This window comes from Podarcis cretensis (genome assembly GCF_951804945.1).
Source record: "Podarcis cretensis genome assembly, chromosome: 6".
NCBI classification, from domain to species: Eukaryota; Metazoa; Chordata; class Lepidosauria; order Squamata; family Lacertidae; genus Podarcis; species Podarcis cretensis.
In genome coordinates, this window is record NC_137175.1 from 33,147,347 (window position 1) to 33,169,700 (window position 22,354).

The window sequence follows — 22,354 nt, forward strand, 5'->3', positions numbered from 1 at the left end:
TTTGGCTGTGAGACAATGATAGCATACTGTGTTTCTCATTGTGTGTTGTGTTATACTGTCAGTATCTGAAATTACTATCTATTTTTAGACTAGTGGTTAAAAAGATAAGTAAAAAATATTAAAACTATTTATCATGGATTATTCCCATTAAACAAAACTAAATTATGCGATTTATTTACTTAGGACTTTTCTCCTCTCATGCTCTTTTTTTTTTTTTTTGTAGGTCGCTTGTTGGAAGCACTCCAGACCTCAGGTATCCCCTGAGTACTATTGTCCATGCACCAGCCGAGCCCTTTGGAACACCCTCCAGTCTTCACCGGGCACCAAAGAGCCGATTTACAACTCTGCGGGAAGACCCCTCCAAGGTAAAGCTCCTGATGTTTGCCTTGCTCCAGCTAATCTTTAGCGGGCAGCTCCAGTTACGCCTGTATCTTGGAGCATATCACAAAATCTTTGTGATGGCAGCAGCTGCAGCAGCTGTCCTGTGCCTTTAAACGAGGGGCTTTGGCCTTTCACTCGGCAGTAACAGCTGCAGACCTAAACCCCTTCTGAAGGAAAGAGACTCCCTGTTGTGCAGAAAGGCCACTGGATGGTGGCCAGGATAGTACTTATTTGATGGGCTTCTGCAGAGGATGGTGAGATGAAGTTTCAAAGGTCTTTGCTATGCTGTGAAATCTGGGCAAGAAAGAAGCCTTATGCCTTACTGCTTAGTTTGAGCGTTTACTTGTATTGTTATACAGTAATTACTCTTAGAAGCCACAGGACTTGCTTGAATACTATAGATGTAGCTACATGTTGAGAAGAATGAGAATGTGTTGCATATCATCCCTTTAAGGCCCACTTTCCAAGCCTAAATGTAACTTGAATTCACTTAAGTTTTGCTTTAGTGGACGTCGCTCAATTCAGTCCATTTAAAACAGGCAAAAGTCAAAGTGTGAACACCTTGGTGAATTTTGTTTGTTTGTTTCAAGGGTGGATAGATGTAGTATCTGCCTTTTTTCCATCAGGAAACTCAAGGTAGTGAGTGTATTATTGGAAGAGTTCAAAGTACCAATTACCGTAGTTGCAGGGAACAAGGATTTTCTTGTTAAGCTCTAGTGCATCTTTCCTCAAATTTGGATCTCTAGATGTTCAATTTCAACTCCAGCCCAGTATATCCAATGGTCAGAGATGATGGGAGTTGTAGTCCTACATCATATAGTAAACCAAATATGGGAAGACTACTCTAGTGTAATGAATTTACAGCTCTGTATGGAGCTCACAAATACAGTTAGACAATGGGCAACTATGAAATTAATAGCAGAGACATGGATACTGTAGAAAAATTAGTTGCTTATTCTTTTGGGAGCAAACTGTCATATTTATGCTGAGATATAAATAGTAGACTGTTATGTGTACTGTATATCAAAATGTGTTATTGACACTTAAAACCTTGTTTTGCTTGATGTTCTGGCAGACTATAAATTGTGTTTTTGTGCTTTAACAATATGTGGTCCAGACAAAGCAACATACCGGTACTGCTTGCTTACTTTGAGATGGTTTAGTAAGCCTACTGAACGTCTTTCTACACAGTTATTTAAAGGCATGCTGCTGACCTGTATCAAATATGGCAACTCCAATGCTATAGCAAGCCATTCCCAGACTGCATTAAACAAAATAAACTATGTTTCTCTTAGCCATTTCTCTGGCCTTCCATTTACACTTTGCTCTATTGTAGCCAAGTGAATGCCAATGAAGGCTGCTTAATCCACAAAATAATTTCCTTAAGTCCTCCTGATGCTGCTATACCTTTCAAAAGTTGGAGCTTTTCAGAGGAACAAATCCAAACTCCCATAAGTTCTAGTCTCAGCATACTTCTGTCAAGGTTGGCTAGGTGAAATCACCCATAGAGCAGGATAAATGAAGGTACTTCATTTCAGAGTACAGCTATGTGAAATGGCATTCTTCCCTTTGGCTCCTTCTTATTGGAGTTTTAACACTGTGTTGGTTGCATGAGTTATTTTGTGGTTTTATGTGTTCAGGACTGGGACCTTGCTCAGCCAGGTGGGGTCCTTGCCGCTACATCTCACACGTTTGATAGTGACCCAGAGATCTCTGATGTTGATGAGGATGATCGGGAGACTGTGTTTAGTTCCATGGACATGCTGTCTCCAAGCGGTCACTCTGATGCCCAGACCCTTGCTATGATGCTGCAGGAACAGCTTGATGCCATCAATGAGGAGATCAGGTATGGAATGGAGCAGTCTATCTCATGATATTGACTTGAATCTATATTTTCACAGTGACTCTGAAAAAAATCTAAATAATTTTGTTTGGACTACCTCTCAGAAAAAGTGAACTGCTTTCAGTCATCTCTAATCTCAACCTTCTGAAGATCTCAAAGCATAGTATAGATGAAATAAAAAAAAGATACAGTAGTCTGCATAATCCATAAAGCCTGAAGACATACCTTGTAGCATTCTCTCTGGAAACCTTAACAAAATAAGATGGGAGGAAGAGCTGAACCTGGGAGGGAGATGAAGACTTGAAACAACCAATTTTGGTTGCTGCAGAGTAACCTAGCCACATAAAGGCACATGATTAGTTGCTAATGTTGTCTCAGCACTGGTTTGAATGTAGTACTGAATAGAAGCATATTCTCATCAAGTGCTCTAAGAAAACAACATTGCTATATTAATTAAAGAAAAATGAGTAATCTTCCATCTGTCCCCAACTCAACATCATAGTTGCAAGTCCACAGAAAACATTTTGTTGTGATTCTAATGCCTTCAAGTGCAACTGTGAAGTTTTTTGTTTATTTTTTAAGGTTGAGGAAACTAATGTGCAGGAAGCTTGGTGATTTCCATCAAATATTTTCCTAGATTCTGCAAAGTGATAAAATAGGAACAGGGTGGCTTCTAGTTCCTGCTTTAATTTTCTCATTTAAGGGAAGAATTCAACATGTTTGCCAGACAGAACACGCCCTCCCTCCACTCTTCCCACATGCACTGTTCTGGGGGTTCTCACCACTCCACTCCAAAAGCCAGGGTGTGTGCTAAGGGAGAAGAGGAGGGGACAGCTCTCTTGCACAAACAGAAGTCTTCATGCAGGACTTCTACTGATGGAACTTGTTAGGTGAATCCTACCCCAAGTTACCTTGCATTTATCATTTGTCAATAAATATGCCAAAGGAGCTTATGGAGCATAGGGAGGCGAAGCTTAACTTTTAATAAAAATATTAGTTTGTTAGCCCTATGGATTTTGAAAGTATTACAAATGTGATGCATATGTAAGTTTACAGAGTATGAGCTTGAGAGCCTGGCAAAACAGTTCTTAGGAAATAGAGTCCTTTAGTGAAATATCAGAAGCTGTGTTCTAGCTCAGAGTTCTTCAGCCTTGGGTGCCCAAGGTTATACTGCAGCTCAGTACTTTTCTGCTAGATAAAAGGTGACAGTACTCAGCATGAAGTTGTTACAGTAAGTGCCACACCTTTAATCAGGGTTTTTCTTCCAGAAAAAAGGTGTAGGTGCTGCGTATCTTTGAGTACCCACAGGAAAAAGCACTGCTGCAACTCCCATAATCCCTATCCATTGGCTAAGATGGTGGGAGATGACTGGAGTTGTAGTTCAGCAACATCTGGAGATCCCAGGTTGAATAACTCTGCTATAGCTTGTTGAATCATGTAGATGCATAAACCATGGAGTAAGTCTTGAGGGAGGCCCTTGGGGAGATGGAGGTAACTAACACATCAAGGAGAAGTGGGGTAGATTGCTGCCCTCTGGGTGACATGGTTCTGAGTTGGAGCCATTGAATACCTTTATATTTTTCTGCATAATACGAGTAAGCGGATAAGAATTCCAAGTGGTGTTTGTCTAAATAAATGTTTTAAAATGCATTGCAAGCGGAGCTGAAATGCCTGTTTTCCTTTAGAATGATCCAGGAGGAGAAAGAATCAACTGAGCTGCGGGCTGAGCAGTTGGAGAGCCGTGTCACCAGTGGTAGCATGGAGGCCCTGAATCTAACACAGCTACGCAAAAGAGCATCTATCCCCACCTCCCTTACTGCCTTATCCTTGGCCAGCTCATCTCCTCCTGTCAGTGGGCGCTCTACTCCCAAGCTCACCTCTCGCAGCGCAGCTCAGGATCTTGATCGGATATGCAGCATGACCCTGGTAAGCAGGGCAAGAGGAGGGGTGATAATGCAGATAGACAGGTCGGCTGTTTGATTATATATGCTCTCCATAGAATTGTCTTGTTGCTTCCAAATATTGTTTGTGCAGACTGCAGGACTTCTGGTCTTTAGCATTTCCACTTGGGTTCTATTTATCGTGCATAGGCATTTACTTCAATGACAAAATTATATGCCATTTTGTTTGTCTTCAGGAGGCCTTGTCTATTCTGGCTGATGCCCACAATCTCGTGATGTTCTCTTCAGTCCAAGTTGTAGCAGGCCTTTTACAGCATCAACAGTTTGCTTTCTCCTTCATACTGTTATTTTAAATTAATTTCTCTACTCTTGTGTCTTGTTTTTCGCAGCCCAGTGACTTGAGGAAACACAGGAGGAAGCTACTTGTGAGTCTATTTGTTTATTTTCTCTTTTATTTGTATTCTTGTTCCACTTCTGTAACCTCGTTGCCCTTCTGCTCCCTCGCTAACCCTGTCATAACTATTGTCAAGCAGGTCTAGTGCACTAGCATAGTGGAGCTGGCTTTATTCTGGAAAACCTCTGTATGCTGAAAAGAGAAGTGGTGGAGGTTGCAAAATATTGATTTGTTTTAGGTAGGGACTCTTAACTTGCTTATACTACCTTCATTGCTTCCACAAAATGTTGTTGGCATCTGTTTCAGGAGACAGTGAAGGAGTGCGCCTTTGGGGGTGAAGTCAAACCATTGGAGAGTTACTGTGCCTCTTATGGCTGCAGAGACCAATATGGGAGAGACCTATTTTGTTGCAGCTGGGGCAGATGAAGGCATCCAGTTTTGCTGCTGTGCTGCAGATGCACCATGGTGTTTCTTCTCTCTGTGCTCCTCGCAGCCATCATTCTCCTTCTAGTCACTGCTGTGGCTGCATGACACAATAACCTGTCTCCAGGCACTGTGGTCTTCTGCAAGGGATTCCCACACAGCAGGGTTGATGTTGACAGCCTTCATGTTACGTTTGCACACAAAAAGCAGAGAATTGGCTAAATTCTTCCTTAGGGCTCCCAAGTTGCAACCTGGAGAATCTGATTTCACTTTTGTCTTCTGTGTACCTTCTTCCTTTGTGTGCTGTAATGGAATATTACAATCTTCTGCAACAGGAAGATCAGAGGAGGAATCGTCAGAAGCAGGGCTGCAGGACAGTTTCCCTCTGCTAATGCTGTTAATGATAAATGTAAAATCAAATTTTTTAGATTGCAACCTAGCAACTGTATTCATCTGTAAAAGATAGTTACACTGAAAATGCTTTAAACAAGAATCTTTGCATAGGAAATTTCAATTATTTGTTGTTATAGTTGGCTTAAGGTGAGACATTCAAGATGCTGATGAAAGTTTATCCTGTAGCTGTAGTCACAGGTACTATTTGGTTCTCCATGTAAATGCTATATAGATAATTATATGTCAAGCAGTAAATACACTGCTATTACTGAGTTGGTTGCTGAGGATCCAGTGGTCTTTAACCAAGATACCCTGCACTCAAACCAAGATCTATTGAATGTACTTTTCTGCTGGAACAGATATTGCAGTTTATAGAGTGGTGTAGCTATGCAAATATTATTGTAGATTCATATTGGTCAGTGTCTGTAACATCACTGACAAACATAACTCTACCCACCATGACTGTGCCATTATTTATTTTAAAAATAAAGTGCATAAGAGGACCTTAATCTATGATAAGTCACTATGCTGTGCTACGCATACATTGCCAATGTAGTTTTCTCAAGTCTGTGCATCTCCTCAAAGTACATAATGGTTAACATATGATAGATTAAAAATGTGATCTCTGGGCTGTGCATAGGCAACATCTTCAGTGAGAAAGGAAGAAAACCTTGCCATCTTTTAATTACAGTGGATACAAACATTTTCATTCAAGCTTTGTTGCCATTTCCCCAATACCTAAACTGGGCACTTCAGACAGTTCCCTGAAACTGCTGTGCTGGTTGTATGGCTGTCAGAAGCACTAGATTAGAGATTGTCAGGTTGAGGCTAGAACTGGTTTGTGGCCATAACTAAACCTGGAGAATGTATTCTCTGGCTCAGGGGTCCCAGACATCAGTAGTCTGAGAAGAAGAAGAGAATTGAAGCCTGAGGTGCAGTAAATGGAATATACTATTTTGTTCAAGCAAAGGCAGAAGTCCTCCCATCATCCCTAGCTAACAGGACCAGTGGTCAGGGATGATGTGAATTGTAGTCTCAAAACATCTGGAGGGCCGAGTTTGCCTATGCCTGATCTATGCCATGCCTGGGCAGAGACTGATGCACACCCCTGTTTCCCTCTGTAGCCTTAGCACAACCCATGGAACTTCACTGGACCAGTCTCCAGCCTTGGACCCTGAAGTTCCCAATTCTAAGCCTCATAATCCTTAGTATACAGTAGCTATGGCATTATTGATGACAAGGAACTTGCGGGGGAATGTGTGTTGAATTTAGTTCTTTAAAAATAATTCTTCTCAGGAAGCACTTCTTCACTGCAGTGTTGCAGTCCTTGTGTAGAGCTTAAAACATGGAGAACCAAGAAAAAAGAACCAATTCTCCATCAAGTAAAAAACGTTTTGGTGGGAGAAATCTACAAACCCATTTTATTTTGGCAGGATGTGCTTGCCCTGTTTAACCTTTTTAAATGGTGGCAAAGTGGCTCTTCCTCATAGTGACCCCTCCACACCCATCTAGTTTGGCCAATTATCTTCCACTATTGGTGCAGGATTGGGGCTCTATCTATGAGTGCCCTTAACACAAGGAAGTGTTCCGTTTGCTTCTGAAAAATTACCTCCATACACAGTTTTAGGATTCTTAAAAAAACAAAAAAACCCTACCAATTTTGCATTCAAAACCCACTCTACATGATGAATAGCATAATTGCAGCCTGGCTGGCTATGGTAGTGTGCAGCAGCATACCCCTACCATTCCCTGCATGCTTCCGCCCGCTTCTTCATTTTTATCTGTCTTTGTGTTCAGCTTCAGTGCCTGCCTGTGATTTGTTCAGTGCAAATGAGTTTGGAGATGACTCCTGTTTAAACAGTAGCGTGTATTCTCTCCACCTACCTCCTGTCCCAGTGGCTATGCCTTATGTCTCTAGAAGCATGTTTACTTCCTCTGTTTGGGTGCTTAGATCTTGCTTGTAGTGTCAGATTCTATTTACTTTAAGGAGAATGCTTTGGGGAAGCCAAAGCAGTTTCCCTTGACTTCCTGTTTATAGTTCAGCATGACAGAAATGGAAGTCCTAAGATAATCATAACACTGAGAATCGTGTCATATTTATAAGAGACCGTAAGAGGCTCTTGTCTGTGAGAACAATACATTATTTTGGCACATGCTTAGCTTATGTTTACCACTTTTCTCTCATCTTGACTTAGTGCATGCAGTGCTCTTTAAGCCTGCCCCTTCAATTGCTGTTGCAAAGGAGGCATAAGCAGGGTACATGTTCACCCTCCTGTCAATCTTTGGATAGTGCTGATTGAGGATTGTTCCTTGGCTTAGGCAGTAAATTGCCTGCTCCCAGTTGTGGACAACATACTATGGAAGGATACTTCAAGGATGACCCTTATAACAGTGGGAAGCTACTTTGGACCTGATGGTACCAGATGGAAATATGCTCATCTAAATGATGACAACACTTACCTTCTTGAGAGATCTGTGCAGTTTGAATGGTCAGACTCAAAAGCAGCTCTGTATATGTGTTGCTTCTAAGTTAGAGCATAGGCCTTGGGAAGGCAGAGGCTGCTTTCCTTGTTGCTACGATGGTGATGGGTCGCAACCTGTCTCCTCCTTCCTGCTGTTATTGGGCTCCATTCCCTCCCATTAGGGCTACATCACTCCAAGTGACACTGATAATTGTCACTCAGTCATCCAGGCCTTTGGATTAGGGCATGCAGTGAGCAGCAGCCCCCGAAAATGCATGTGACCCTGTTCCACCTTCTCCTTTAATTGAACTGGCAGGTGAGCTATGCTGATGGTGAGTGAGATAGAGATGGGAGGGAGGTGCTTGGACAGGGATCTGCACTCTGACCTCCCCTTATTTGTTCAGTCACCAGCTGGTCGAGATGAGAGTCGAGAAGATAAAACCACCATAAAATGTGAGACTTCTCCTCCTTCCTCACCCAGGACACTGCGGCTGGAGAAGCTTGGACATCCTGCTCTGAGCCAGGAGGAAGGCAAGAGGTATAGGGGGCTGACAAGAGAGGGGAGGAGGGGCTCTGCCTACTGTAGGTAGCCAGTAGCGTACTGTATGTTCAGTTACACTGACAGGTGGATCAGAGGTTATGGAAAAGTAATCTGAAATCTTTTCCAATTCAGTTAGGAGAGTGTCACATTGGTGTTGCAGAATAAAGTACATACTTGATCAACATCTACAAAAGTTTCCTGCAGAATAAAGTACTTGATCAAAATCTACAAAAGTTTCCTGTGTCTAAAGCTGATTTTGTGTCCCAATTCTGATGAGAAAGGTACCAGAATTAAATGTGTACTGCAGTCTGCAACTAGCTGTTAGAAACCCAAGCATGCACTTTTCATTCCTTTGAGCTCCTTCAAAGATAGATGGCAATAGCTCTTCAGAATGTCCTGTAGATGATCTGACCTTTCCTTTGTGGAGAAAACTCCTAGTAAAGGATTGATGAGGCATAATTGGAACATTGAGGGCACAAGGAGAAGGGGACGACAGAGGACGAGATGGTTGGACAGTGTTCTCGAAGCTACCAACATGTGTTTGACCAAATTGTGGGAGGCAGTGGAAGACAGGAGTGCCTGGAGTGCTCTGGTCCATGGGGTCACGAAGAGTCGGACACGACTAAACGGCTAAACAACAACAAATTGGATCATTACATCTAATCACTGAAATGTCCATTAAATGACAGGAATGGTCATGAAAATGTGGCTATAACATCAGCTGTAGTTGAGTGGTTGGGTCAGTGATGTATCTCACCCTTATATGCCCACAACTTTGTTCTTGGCCCTTTGCTTTCTGGCCTGTAAGTATGACATTCTTTGCTCCTTGATTGCATGGCATGCAAATAGGTGTGAATTTGAGATGTGTGTGGTGATTGTTTTAATGACTGCGGATGTCACAAAGGCAGTGAGGCTCCCTAAGGCAGTAAGAGTCTCTGTTTAATTCCTAAGAAGGGTGGGGATCTCTGCCAGGTGATAGGTTGGCTCTTCTCCAGACTGTTGGCTGTTATCTTCTCATTGTTCCTCTTAACTTTCTAACAGTACCTCTCCTTCCCATGAAGGCAAAGTTGTTCGGAAATGGAAGACTGATGTTTTCTAAGACTTGTCCATAGGGAATTTCTAGGGTCTTTCTGATAACTATCATTCCCTGTATTGAAAGAATAACACATCCCTTTACACTAGGGATAGGGGACTGGATCCAACTAGTGAGCCAGATTCCTAATTCCCATACCCGTGCAGGCCAACTTTGACAGTTGGACATAATGATGTCTGGTGGTTGACAGCTGTCAGTGTTCAGAGGAGGATGCTGTAGCCGGCAGATTCTGGAAGCCCCATTTGGAGGAAGCAGAGGAAAAAATGCTATATTTGGAGGAAGCAATTTGAATGAAAACTGTTTCCTCCCTTGGTTATGCTAGGGAATTTCCAATAGGGAACTCTCTAGTGTAGCCAACCTAACAGGGCTCCCTGTCAGAGCCGTTCAGCCCTGATTGCAGAGGAACAGTTGGGAGCTCACTTTAAATTTCTGATACTTCTTTTGTAGGCATGTCTAGATCCGACCCACACCTGATGTCACATACAATATCAGGTGTGGGGTAAGTGGCCATGGGGAATGGCTTCATGGCCAAATAGGGACATGTGTCAGGTCTAATTAGGTCCATGGAGGTTCACCACCCTTCCATAGACAGAACTCTATTTTCTGTCTTTCTCTCGTTTTCTTATCCCCAGTCATTTGGCACATGTGGATGCTGACTGCTGTCCTCCTAAACAGGGAGTGATTGAACAGTTCACTGTGAAATGTATTAGGGATGTTTTTTGTAAAAAGAAGAAATGGGACTGACTCCAAGAGGGCAATGGCATTTGCTTCATTGTAGATGCTGACAGACTGAATATCTTGCTGTTTCTTTCACATCCTTTAGCTTTTTAGAGGACCAAGCAAGTAATCCCAGCAGCAGTAACAGCAGCCAGGATTCTCTGCACAAAGGTTCCAAAAGGAAAGGCATCAAATCTTCTATTGGGCGCTTGTTTGGAAAGAAAGAGAAAGGACGCTTGATCCAGCTCAGCAGAGAAGGCGCTACTGGGCAAGGTCTTTGACTCTCTTCACTCCTTTTAAAGAAAGGTTTCTGGGGCAGCTGATCATTTTAGATAGGGTGCATTCCTTTTTTCTCTCACCCACCCTTAGTAAAAAGGAAAAATAGATGTCAGCCTGGATAGCTCAGTTGGTTAGAGTGCAGGGCTGATAACACCAAGGTTGCAGGTTTGATCCCCATATGGGACAGCTACATATTCCTGCATTGCAGGGGGTTGGACTAGATGATCCTCAGCATCTGTTCCAACACTACAATTCTATGATTCCATGATTTTAAGTGATAAGATCGGGATTCTATGCCAGTTATACCTTTTCCCTGAATTATTGTAAGACTCAGATTATATTTCCCTTTAGTACTGGTGTGGATCATCTTTATATGGTGCCCATGTAAGTAAGTAGCACAGTGCAAATAAGGGAGGAAATAAGGACAGGTGACTCAGAGGGGATGAGGAGCAGGCAGCACAAAAACTGGTGGAGATCCATACAAGGCACTAAAAGCAAACACTGCAGCCTATCTGAATTTGGGCTGCTTAAAGCATATGGAAATCAATGTGATTTTCGCAGTCCAACTGTGTGTAGGTTTGTAGCCAAAGTGGATTCTGGAGATGCAGAGCAGATAATAAAGTTGATGGCTTCATGATCAGTTGAAACTGCCTGTATTCACATGTAACACTAAGTCATAGTTAAGTTCTTGGTAGCAAAGGAAATGCAACAACTGGGAAAATGATGCAAAATATTTGTTGGGTAGATAAATTGGCTTATTTTTAGTTTTTGGGGGCCCTAGCACTTGTGAGTCACAATCTAATCTAATTCTTTATCTATTGTGTTTCTCAGTTATGTTGACAGATTCAGAGATAAACATACAGGACTCTCTTGGTCTTGGCAAACTAGGAGCTCAAGCAGAAAAAGACCGACGGCTCAAAAAAAAGTGAGAATGCTTCTTTAGTATTCCCTTCAGATATGTTGTTTAAACATACTACCTTCAGAGAACATTTATTTGGCTGCCAAATAAAATGTACCTTTTGTACATTGAACACAGAATCTTTGTGTAGTGCAGAGGATTCTGGGAGGTATGCCAGGGTAAATTCTTATGTGGGGCACCAGCCAGCCCTAGTAGAACTATCACACTTGGTCTGTAAGTGACTCTAGTTACTTTCTTGCAGCTACACTCTGCAAGAGAGTATTGTTTATCTTTTTAAATCTATGGTTTATTAGAGTAGCTCATGGAATTCTCTCCCAAGGGAGGTGAAACTAGCCCCATTCCAGGTGGCATTTAAATGGGCAGTGAACACACTCTATGTGGTTTCTAATGGTGTCTAATATATGACTGGAGGTTTTCATTCTTCTCGTTTTTATTTCAAGGTTTTAGCTTTATTGTTTGCTACTTGATTTAAAAAAAATGTAAACCACTTGTTAGGACTGAAAACAGTATAATTTTTTAATATCAGTTTATAAATTACTGGCTGTGAACTGTTGAGTGCATAGCTAGCTAGCAAGGAAATGGTTGTATTACTGCTTACTGCTTCTCCTTCCAGACATGAACTTTTGGAAGATGCTCGAAGAAGGGGCATTCCCTTTGCTCAGTGGGATGGCCCAACTGTAGTCTCCTGGCTGGAGGTAAGCCTGCCTCAAGCTCTGCAGATGATTAATGGTATCTAGTAGATGACTGGCTCTTTGTAGACAGGTTATTTACCATTTATTTCAATTATTTGACTTAGTGTTTTTTCAAACAACCAGACTCTCTACCACACATTGAAATGAATTCTCGCATCTTCTTTAAAATTGTGTCCCTAAATTAGAATATATTTTTAGCTAACCTATTTGAAGTTGCATATCAATGGTACAGTATTGTGTGGTTAATTTAAAGAAGCTGCCTTTTAATTTCCCACCAGGAGATAAATTGCAGCCTGGTTCCTATCTTCAATAATGGCTTCAGCCTCCCAATTATTCATCTATTTATTTGTTGTATTTGCCTCTGCCAGTTTCAGCAGGTGTGTTGCTGAGAAAATTTTAATTAGATTTGCAATGCATTCTTAAACATGTCTATGCAGAATTCCCAATGAGAGCTTGCTCCTAAGTAAGTTGGTATAGGATTGCAGCCTTATTGTATTTGTTCTTCAAAGCAAGTGAACAATTTAATGCTACCATGTGTCACAGGTCAGGGCTGTAGATCTTTTCTGAGACATAGAAAGTCCATTTGTTTCATGAAAGCATAGATGTATAGTCTTTTAAAACAGAAAAAAGCACCTGAAGCTCACTCTAGAGTGGTGAAATTGACTAGACCAGAAACCGCTTGAGTCAATTTTATCACTTTGTTTGTATTGAACTAGGAAAAGCAGCCACAATTAGAAAGATGGAATGGAAAACTTTTTTTTCTCTTGCAGAAAATCTGCCCTTCCCTCTTTCTCGGTTTTGTTTATTAAGCTGCCAATACTGGACCAAAGCTACTGTCACAATAGTGAGAAATCACTCCTATTGCTCCCTATCAGTACTCTCAGACTAACAAAGTGGTTTAAGAAACTTGAACCAATTTCTGTCTCTCATCTATGTAACAATAATTCTGCTGTGGGGAAGGATGAGTATCTGAGTAGAGATGTAAACATAAGCTCACCTGTGACCTTCTGTGTTGTAGCTTTGGGTAGGCATGCCTGCCTGGTATGTTGCAGCCTGCAGAGCCAATGTAAAGAGTGGTGCTATCATGTCTGCCTTGTCGGATACAGAGATCCAGAGGGAGATTGGCATTAGTAATGCTCTTCACCGATTAAAACTGCGTTTGGCCATTCAGGAAATGGTATCACTAACAAGCCCTTCAGCTCCACCTACTTCAAGGACAGTAAGTGCTTCATATTGCATTCTTGAGATTTACAAACTGGCCTAGAAAACTGCAGTTGCTCATTCTGTAGCCAACGTAAAGGGATAAAACCCAAGCCTTAAAGCCTTTTAGTGAGAGGCAGTGTAGTGCAGGCTGTTGCTAGCATATTGTATTCTGGTAACATTTGTAGTCAGAGTTTGGTAAATCTTGTGCCTCGGGTGTAACTGGTAAAAATGATCCAAGAAGGCTTGGCCCTTTCTTCACCTTGTGAGAGCCAGTGGCTTTTACTAGGGGATCATTTAACTTAACATACTTATTTGTTGGCTGTAGTGGGAGCCTGTAGCCTTTCTGTCAAGATGGCAGGTAAAATTGCTCAAAGGTATTGTACCTTGCCCACCTGTTTTGCCATTGCCAGTAGACAGTTCAAAACAACCTTCTCTCTGGCTTGTAGCTGTTCTAGTGCTAGGTGTTCTAGACTTGTCCCTGTAATTAGTGACAGTGACCTGTTCCTGTTCACCCAGGTTTTGGAGGGCTGAAGAATACTAAAACTTATTGTTTTTGGCAACCTTTGATATATTAGTTGTGATTATTTTAGGTTCTGTTTAAAAATATTAAAATTGACTTTTTATTTTCTTGTTTGCTGCCCTGAGCTCCTTTTGGAAGGAAGGGCCAGATAAAAAAAATCAATCAATCAATCAATCAAACAAACAAACAAACAAACAAACAAACAAACAAACATTATTTCCAGGGCACTAGCTGGATTGGTTGTATTTGAAGAGTGCTTGGCTCTCTCAGAAACTCAAATCATATTCTTGCTTTGACTTCCCTGCTTACTGGGTGAGAAGTAGCAATAGGTAGAAATATAAGGACTAACTAACATATGCTGAGAGATCTCGCCTTCCCCCTTCTTTTTTCCTGAAGAAGCAAAGGGCATGGTGACTTAATGCAAGAATTTGGCACAATAAGGGGAGGTGGAAGGAAATGGGGCAGAGCAGACAGTAAGTGGGGCAGTGAGGCACAGGAAATACGGGGCTGCAATTACAGGTCTTCTAATATTGTTGAAAACTCTAAAGAGAACTGCATATTCATTCAGATGGCTTGGTACAATGTCTACCATTTGGGAAGAAAGGAGGTCTTGTTCTTTAAAAGCCTCAAATATTTTTCTGAATGAACTTAATGTACAAAAAAATCAGGATCTTAATGTAAGTTGAGCATGATTTTTCACAGCATTATTGTCATTTCCACAGCCACTGAAAACTATCTTCATCCATACATTAGCCATGGTTTAATTTAAGTTGACTTCAACTTAAAATGCTTTACTGACAAGATCACAGTTGTTCGTTCCCCTCTCATTAATTTATTTCATCTTTCCCCCTAGTCATCTGGAAATGTTTGGGTGACACACGAAGAGATGGAAACTATGGCAACTTCAACCAAAACGGTAAGTTTCTTCTGTGTGATAGTTTCCTTTGTATAATTTGTCCTTTAGTGTCTGAGATCCCTGCCATCTCATCCTCATAAAAACAGGCAGGGAAATAATTTTGCATCTAGTCAAAATGTAAGGCTTTTTCAGGACTAATACTACAGTATACCTATTTCAGCATACAGTCATACCTCTTCTTGCAAATGCTTCATGTTGCGTTTTTTCGGGTTAAGAACGTAGCAAACCTGGAAGTGTTTACTTCCGGGTTTTGCCGCATGCGCAGAAGCATTCTACATGGTTTGCGCATGCGCAGAAGCATTCTGCACAGTTCGCGCATGCGCAGAAGCGCTCTATTGTGCTTCACACATGCACAGAAGCACTGCTCTGGTTGCAGACTTTTCGGGGTGCGAATGGCACCCTGGAACAAATTGTGTCCGCAACCAGAGGTACCACTGTACTTTACTCATGATAAGAGGTTGGTTCAATTTTGGCCAGGTGATTCATTTCTTTGATAAAAATACAAAATGTATTGTTCAGGACACTGTTCGTATTGTTGAGGGTTCAACAATCTTTGAGCCATCTTTGGTGTTTACTCCATTGGAAATGTGAGCTATAACTAAATATATTATTCTTTTCTATCGCGTAACCATGACCCACAATATTTAGGAACCCCCTCAGTATGCATTGTAACTGACTTATTCTAGTTAACTGTAACTTTTAAGAACGTATGCTTAAGCTTGATTATTTTTCTTCCCTCCCATTCCCTTTCTCTTGTGTGTCATGTCTTTTTAGATAGTGAGCCTGAGGGCAGGGACCATCTTAGAACTGATTTTTGAAAGTTGCTTTGAGAGCCTTTTTGGTTTGGCAGGTTATGAATCCTGTAGATTATTAATAATAAATAACAGTAAAGGGTCTCTTTTGAGATGTATCCCTAAAGGGTGGCTGGCAGCTGTGCCTTTGCCCAGCCAATATTTATGTAAGGTGACTGGCAGGTTTCTTGCTCTTAATTAAGCAGATACAAGTGTAATGTATGTGGGTTATGCCTAACAAGAAGCACATTTATCTGTCTCATGTAGTTGGCAACTTGCTGTTCACCTATTTGTGTGGTGACCGCAGCCATAGGTAGCTAGCAGTTGTTCACCAGCACATGTCAGCATCATTTCCTTTTTTGTATTTACTGCTTGCGAGCACTAGCGGTTGAAGATGAAAGGTATACATTTATCAGGAAAACAAATTAATTTGTGGCTATTGACATATTGTGGCTACTGTTCACCCACGTCAGCCTGGGAGAAGAGGAGAATTTTTGTCTGGCACCTAAAGATATATAACGAATGTGCGAGGCAAGTCTCCCTGTGGAGAGCATTCCAGAAATGGGGAGCCATCCCAGAAAAGGCCCATTTTTGTGCTGCCACCCTCCAGACCTCTTGTGGAAGGAAGCACATGAAGGAGGGACTCAGATGATGATTGCAGGGATGGTGTCGGTTAATATGGAGAGAGGTGGTCCTAAGGTATTTTGGTCCCAAGCCTTTTAAAGGTCAAAACTAGCACTTTGAATTGGACCAGGAAACTAATTGGCAGTCAGTGCAGTCATACCAGGATTGGTATTACATGCTCAAACCCTCTTGCCCTGGTGAGCAACCTGGCAGCAGAAATTTGTACCAGATGAAGTTTCCGAGCTGTCTTCAAAGGCAGCCTCACGTCACATGCATTGCAGTAATTTAACCCAGAGGTTACCAGAGCATAGACAACAGAAGTTAGGTTATCTGTCCAGATAGGGGTGCGGCTGGGCCACCAGCCAAAGCTGATGGAAGGCACTCCATGCCACCAAGGCCACATGAGCATCAAGTGACAATGGATCCAGAAGTACCCTCAACCTGTGTACCCAGTACTTTAGAGGGAGTGTAGCTTCATCAAGAACAGGCCACCACCCCTCCATCCGGTTTAGGGAACCATCTACTAACAGTGCTTATGTTCACACTGCCCATTTTAATAAGTCTTTTAGGAATGGATGTTAATGTTTTTGTTACTATGCAGTGCATTTTTGTGTTTTTATTTTGTAAACTGCCCTATGTGAATGGTGATATAGAAATTTAATAAACAATCAGTCAATCCCCAGGAAGTTTCACCTGCTCCTTCCTTTAGTGCAGCATCTGTTATTTATCTCTAGAGTTTTGAATATGCTTCTCTGTTTGAGTCATGTAACATTATGGTGGCATGTGCAGTATAATATGACTCTTTTGCTCATTACTGAGAGATTCAAAATATTGCCTACAGTCAGATCCCTCATGTTATGTGTGCTGAAGAATGAGAGCCTGAAAGTGAAATCATATTTTGTGCTTGTGCCATGTGTGTGGTCTGTGTGTGAAAGTATCCTGATTATTTTGTTTTACACTCATTGGAGAACCACTGTGGTGTAATGGTTGGAGTGTTGGATTATGACCTGGGAGACCAGAGTTCAAATTCCCACCCACTGGGGTAACCTTGGATCAGTCACTTTCTCTCAGCGTACCCTACCTCACAAAGTTGTGAGGTTAAAATGGAAAGGGAACGAGCATGTACTGCACCTTGAGCTTTTTGGAGGAAAAGGTGGTATGTAAATGTAGTAAATAAAAATAAAATAAAGGAGTCTCTGCTTGTATCTTAAATATTGTCAGCCCCCATATGGTGATAACTTACTTTGCCTGTTGTTTTGTTGACATGCTGCATTGTTACATTTAGGACACTGAGGAGGGCAGTTGGGCACAGGTGAGACTTGTATATTATCTTGCCTTTTTCCACTGTGCTTAGACACACAAAATTATGTGAATGGTCAGAACACATCAAAATTGATTCCACAATGACACTTACAATCTGATTATATCACCTTGCTTTGGTTTGGTTTTGTTTCAATAAGCTGGGAAGACTTTTCTCAATGAAGACAGATGCAGAATGCTCTTAACCCTGCTTACACTTTCTGATTACTAATGCCATACAGTTTTCTCCAAACAGAAAAAGTTTCCATAATATAAGAGAGCTCTCATTTCTTACCCCCTCACCTAGTTCCATTACAGCTATAGTTTTTCAAACCATACAGATCTACTCTACTGATTTACTGCTGTTTCCCACATTAATTTTAGTATTCCTTGTTCTCAGCCAGATTTGGAACACCTCTAAATTCCTATGCAAAGGGAGCAAATACCTGTGGCCTTTTGCTTCCTTACCAGATGTGTCCTCATTTTGCCAATAGAAGGCAGACATAATAAAATTCTGGCATGCATGACTAGACCATCACTGCTTCCTTTCTTTTCAAATGTTTCTTCCCAATCACTGGAAAGTCTGAAAGTAGATACAGGGTAGAGATAGATTCAGACCCTTCAGTTTATCCAAACCCTTCAGTGAGAATGGCTGATCTTAACTGGCTTCAGTGGGAAGTATGTATAATAGAGCCCACTGCCCTAGCTCTTTAGACTTAATAGCAGGACCCAGAAGCCACTGCATCCAAATGAGCTTGTAAGGAAGGATCCCTGCACAGTACTTTGCAGCTTTGTTCCTTATATTTTGTGGTATATTTCTGCCCAAGGGGCTGAAAATGGAGCACAGATTATGTATGTTTTATTCATGATTAAGGTTTTCAAGATATGCAATATTTAGGACACTGGTTGATCCACTTAACTTGCCAATGTGGTATCACCAACAATATGAGAATCTTTCATCTTTGTGATAATCACACACAATAGTGTATATATATTATCAAGGCATCAATAAACAATCAAGATAAATCCAAGACATGAGATTACTGTACCTTTATTAAATTATTCTAAATTACATTTCTGAGACTTCCCAATAGGATTCTGTTAATGCTTCTGCGGGACCTGCTCTTACATTCTTCTTCTTTACTTTCAAAGACATTGGCTTATGGGGACATGAATCATGAGTGGATAGGGAATGAATGGCTTCCTAGTCTGGGTCTCCCACAATATCGCAGCTATTTCATGGAGTGTCTTGTGGATGCACGAATGCTGGATCATCTGACTAAGAAAGATCTTCGAGTGCACCTCAAGATGGTGGACAGTTTCCACCGGTAAGCAAATTTTTGGAGGGTTATTGTTTCATTGCAGGAAACTAGAATTTCTTGCAACCAATTTAAGAGGAGTTTAATGTGCTCATTTCCCGCCCCGCCCCCATCTGAATTTATCTCACCTAAAGTCCTTCATTCAGTTTATTCTTTTGGAGTGAAGCACACTGATGAAGTTGAGGTTGATTTGTGTGTTTACTATATGTATTAGAAATTGCATGTTATAATATACTCGAAGCTACAAACATGAGTCTGACCAAACTGTGGGAGGCAGTGGAAGACAGGCGTGCCTGGCGTGCTCTGGTCCATGGGGTCACGAAGAGTCGGACACGACTAAATGACTAAACAACAACAACAATATACTTAAAGCAGAAGAGGAGATGAGTGCAGTGGTTATCATTTGCAATGAAACTACAATATATTGCTATGCATATTTGCCACAGACTTAAAAAACAGCAACAAAACCTTTGGAAATAGATGTGAAGAGTTTCCTCTGTTAGCATAAGTAATTGGGGGGGGGGACAGAAACACATTTTGGATTGTGTGGTTTATACAGCAATCTGAGATGGTTACAATGCATTCTCAAGTTTTATTTGTGTGGAATTAGATGACACAGTTAGGATTAGCCTTGCTGAATAGTCCAGAGCACTTTCTTAGGCTTTCTTTTAGTTCTTAGGATTTGTGGTTGCCACCCTCCTTAAACCTGTCAGGCTGTTGGAAATCTGCAACACTCACACAGAAGGAGCTACTCTCTTCTTTGCCTGTCTATGCATGACTGTGCTCTTAATAGGGCCAGATGCTTTGGGGCTTTCCCTGCAGCTGCTTCTTTTCCCCTTCCTTCCTTCCTTCCTTCCTTCCTTCCTTCCTTCCTTCCTTTCTTCCTTCCTTCCCCCCTCAATTCCACACCTCTCCCTCAACAGTTGTGCTTTATCTCTGTCCACTGGGAGAGGAGACAGACCTTGTTTATCACTGGTTGAGCCTTCAAGGACTCACAGAGGCATGGCACAAGTGCTGCAACCTCCTCACAGTGTGTTATAATTGCTGCAATTAAATATAATAAATGATGTTTCAAATAGTAAGGTTTTGGTGTGAAATGCATTGAAGTAAGTGCTGTATTAATTCATTGCAGCACAAGCCTGCAATATGGTATCATGTGCCTGAAAAGACTAAACTATGATAGAAAAGAGCTGGAGAGGAGGCGGGAGGAAAGTCAGCACGAAATCAAAGGTAGGTAACAATGAAGAGATCTGCTTGTGGCAGGCTTCAAAGGAACAAGACAATGAGACTGAGCTCTTGATGCCATTTTGCTTTCCCTTTCTTGAGGCATCATCAGTGCTGTTTTACAAACTCAACATTTGTCAGTTGCAGAGAAGGGGAAGCTGGCATCTCCTCTACTTCTATTACTTCTAGAGGCTTTTCAGCTACTGAAAAACTGTTGCAGTCAGATGGTACCTGCATTTGTTCATTATAGTTTTCTGTGGATTTATCTTTATCCATTGGCTCATGTTTACTACGTGGTTGGGGCACCAGCCTTCTATGTTCTGCATTTTAATTTTGTCCTCCTGGGATTTCTTCCTTCAATGCTAGAGCTCTGACCGTTCTGTTTTTGGTGTATGATAATGTGAACAAATGAGACTGCTACACTTTGGGCAATGTGACTGATAGGTGCAAGCTTAGGAAAATGCTCTCACCTGTCTGTTTTTAATCTTGTGGCTTCCATTGCAAACTTTAAACAATATATCAGTCATTGTGCTTTTTTCTGTTTTTTCTTAACCAATTTATGTGGACTTAAATATTGTTGTGTTTTGTCCTGAATGTATGGCTTCACTTCCTTCTAGATGTGTTGGTTTGGACCAATGATCAAGTAATTCACTGGATTCAGTCTATTGGACTTAGAGAGTATGCAAACAATATTGTTGAGAGTGGTGTCCATGGAGCCCTCATAGCATTGGATGAAAATTTTGATTATAATAGTCTGGCACTTGTGTTACAAATACCCACTCAGAATACTCAGGTAGGAAACTGATGTTTTTAGGATGACCATTATATGTTTCTTTTTAAAGAGATCTGAGTTGGATGTGTTTTTATTAGTGGCAGCTGGCATCTCCAAAAAATAAGGAGTCTACAACTTTCCCTGCTAAGTTACTTCCCCTACGTGCCTCATTTGGTTGATTCTCCCCAACACTGTTCCTACTGACTTCACCTATGGAAGACCCCGGCCACCCAGCTTATTGGCCAGGCAGAATGACATAGTGCTGTTGTCTTCATTCCCTGTTTATGAGTTTCCCAAAGGCATTTGTCTGGGCACTGTTAAAAACAAATTTCTGGAATAGATAGAGACAAGTGATTTGTCCTAGGCCACAAACTAAGTTACAGAGCTGGGATTGAAGTAGCAAATATCAACCACTTGTTTGGCCCTACAATTGTGCAGCAATCTATTTCAACATCTGTTTCACTGAAGGCACACTAGTGAAGCTGAGAAATGAATGACTTTCCCCAAAGTGCATACTGCATACAAGGCAGAAAATCTATCTAGTTCACCATCCTTTTCCCCACAGTGGTTAACCAGCTGCTTTGGGAAGACCACAAACAGGACATAAAGGCAATAGCCCTTTCCATGGAGAGAAAGCAACTTTCAAGAAATATTTCATTTACTGTGCCTGGAAATTTGGCAGCACTGTTAGTGTTGTTTTTGTTTTGATAGACAACTATTATTGGCTTATCTAATGCTTTTTGCAGGCACGACAAGTGATGGAGAGAGAATTCAACAATCTGCTTGCCTTGGGCACTGATAGGAGGCTTGACGATGTGAGTACAAAGTACTATCCTCTGACTAAAACATGCTGGGAATTTGAGAAATTTTGGGCCCATACTGTTGGCTAAGAAACTGATGAAGCAAGAGAAGTGTTGCAAGTAGGACTGGCAGTTCAGTTATCTTCCATGAAGGAACATTGTAAGGGCTGAAATTCTGTTCATGAAGAGAGCAAGTGGATTTGGTAAGCCAGAGAGATTTCAACTTGCAGACAGGTATAGGATCCCCTGTTATGAAATTGTCTGCTGTGAGAAGAGCTGGAACCCAGGCTGCCTTCTCACTTCTTATGTGAGAAAGGATTGGTGTTAGTAGAGCCTATGCTGTTTACTTTTTTTTTGTAAATCTGCAAGGAAATTCTGCTTGCCATTCATTTGTGCATTGGCTCCAACAAACCTGCTCTTCTTTCCTTTAGGAAATGTAATACCATCCCCACATGAATGTTCCTATTTTAGTTTACCATAAACCATTTTCAGTTGAATAGGACTATAAACTAAAATCTGAGCAGTAACATGGTTGCATACATTTTAAATTCATTCCACTAGTCAAAATGGTGTAAGTATGTTGATAGACAAAAGCTCAGCCTGTGGACTATCTGAAATCTACTCCCTTAAGTAGTAGGAATCATGTTTTCATACTGCTCTGGACAAAGCTCTGAAGACCAGTGATGTTGAAAACACTCCTACCTTCAGCTGGGACCTCCTAGCCCTCCTTTGTCCTAACTTCTTGTGAACCAAACCCCATGAGGCGAGAAGCTGCTCTCCCTGTCAACAGCATGATCTCGTACTATTGTAACAGAAGTGAGTTTACACAGGCACACTGCTCTGTGGAG

At 41.4% G+C, this 22,354-nt stretch overlaps 1 protein-coding gene across 8 annotated transcripts in view; it reads left to right on the forward strand.

Moving 5' to 3' along the window:
- PPFIA4 (PTPRF interacting protein alpha 4) overlaps positions 1–22,354 on the forward strand; it is a 108,402-nt gene that overhangs the window by 72,988 nt on the left and 13,060 nt on the right. For 5 of the 8 annotated variants that reach the window (XM_079978914.1, XM_079978915.1, XM_079978916.1 and 2 more), the window contains 15 exons: positions 224–365; positions 2,022–2,227; positions 3,910–4,150; positions 4,515–4,550; positions 8,202–8,335; positions 10,255–10,421; positions 11,259–11,352; positions 11,960–12,041; positions 13,057–13,257; positions 14,615–14,677; positions 17,378–17,404; positions 18,544–18,719; positions 19,843–19,940; positions 20,552–20,727; positions 21,453–21,521. In XM_079978914.1, the coding sequence (XP_079835040.1) occupies positions 224–365; positions 2,022–2,227; positions 3,910–4,150; positions 4,515–4,550; positions 8,202–8,335; positions 10,255–10,421; positions 11,259–11,352; positions 11,960–12,041; positions 13,057–13,257; positions 14,615–14,677; positions 17,378–17,404; positions 18,544–18,719; positions 19,843–19,940; positions 20,552–20,727; positions 21,453–21,521 (1,912 nt within the window). The remainder of the gene's footprint in view (positions 1–223; positions 366–2,021; positions 2,228–3,909; positions 4,151–4,514; positions 4,551–8,201; positions 8,336–10,254; positions 10,422–11,258; positions 11,353–11,959; positions 12,042–13,056; positions 13,258–14,614; positions 14,678–17,377; positions 17,405–18,543; positions 18,720–19,842; positions 19,941–20,551; positions 20,728–21,452; positions 21,522–22,354) is intronic. The other 3 variants (XM_079978917.1, XM_079978918.1, XM_079978921.1) reach the window with 1 other exon arrangement.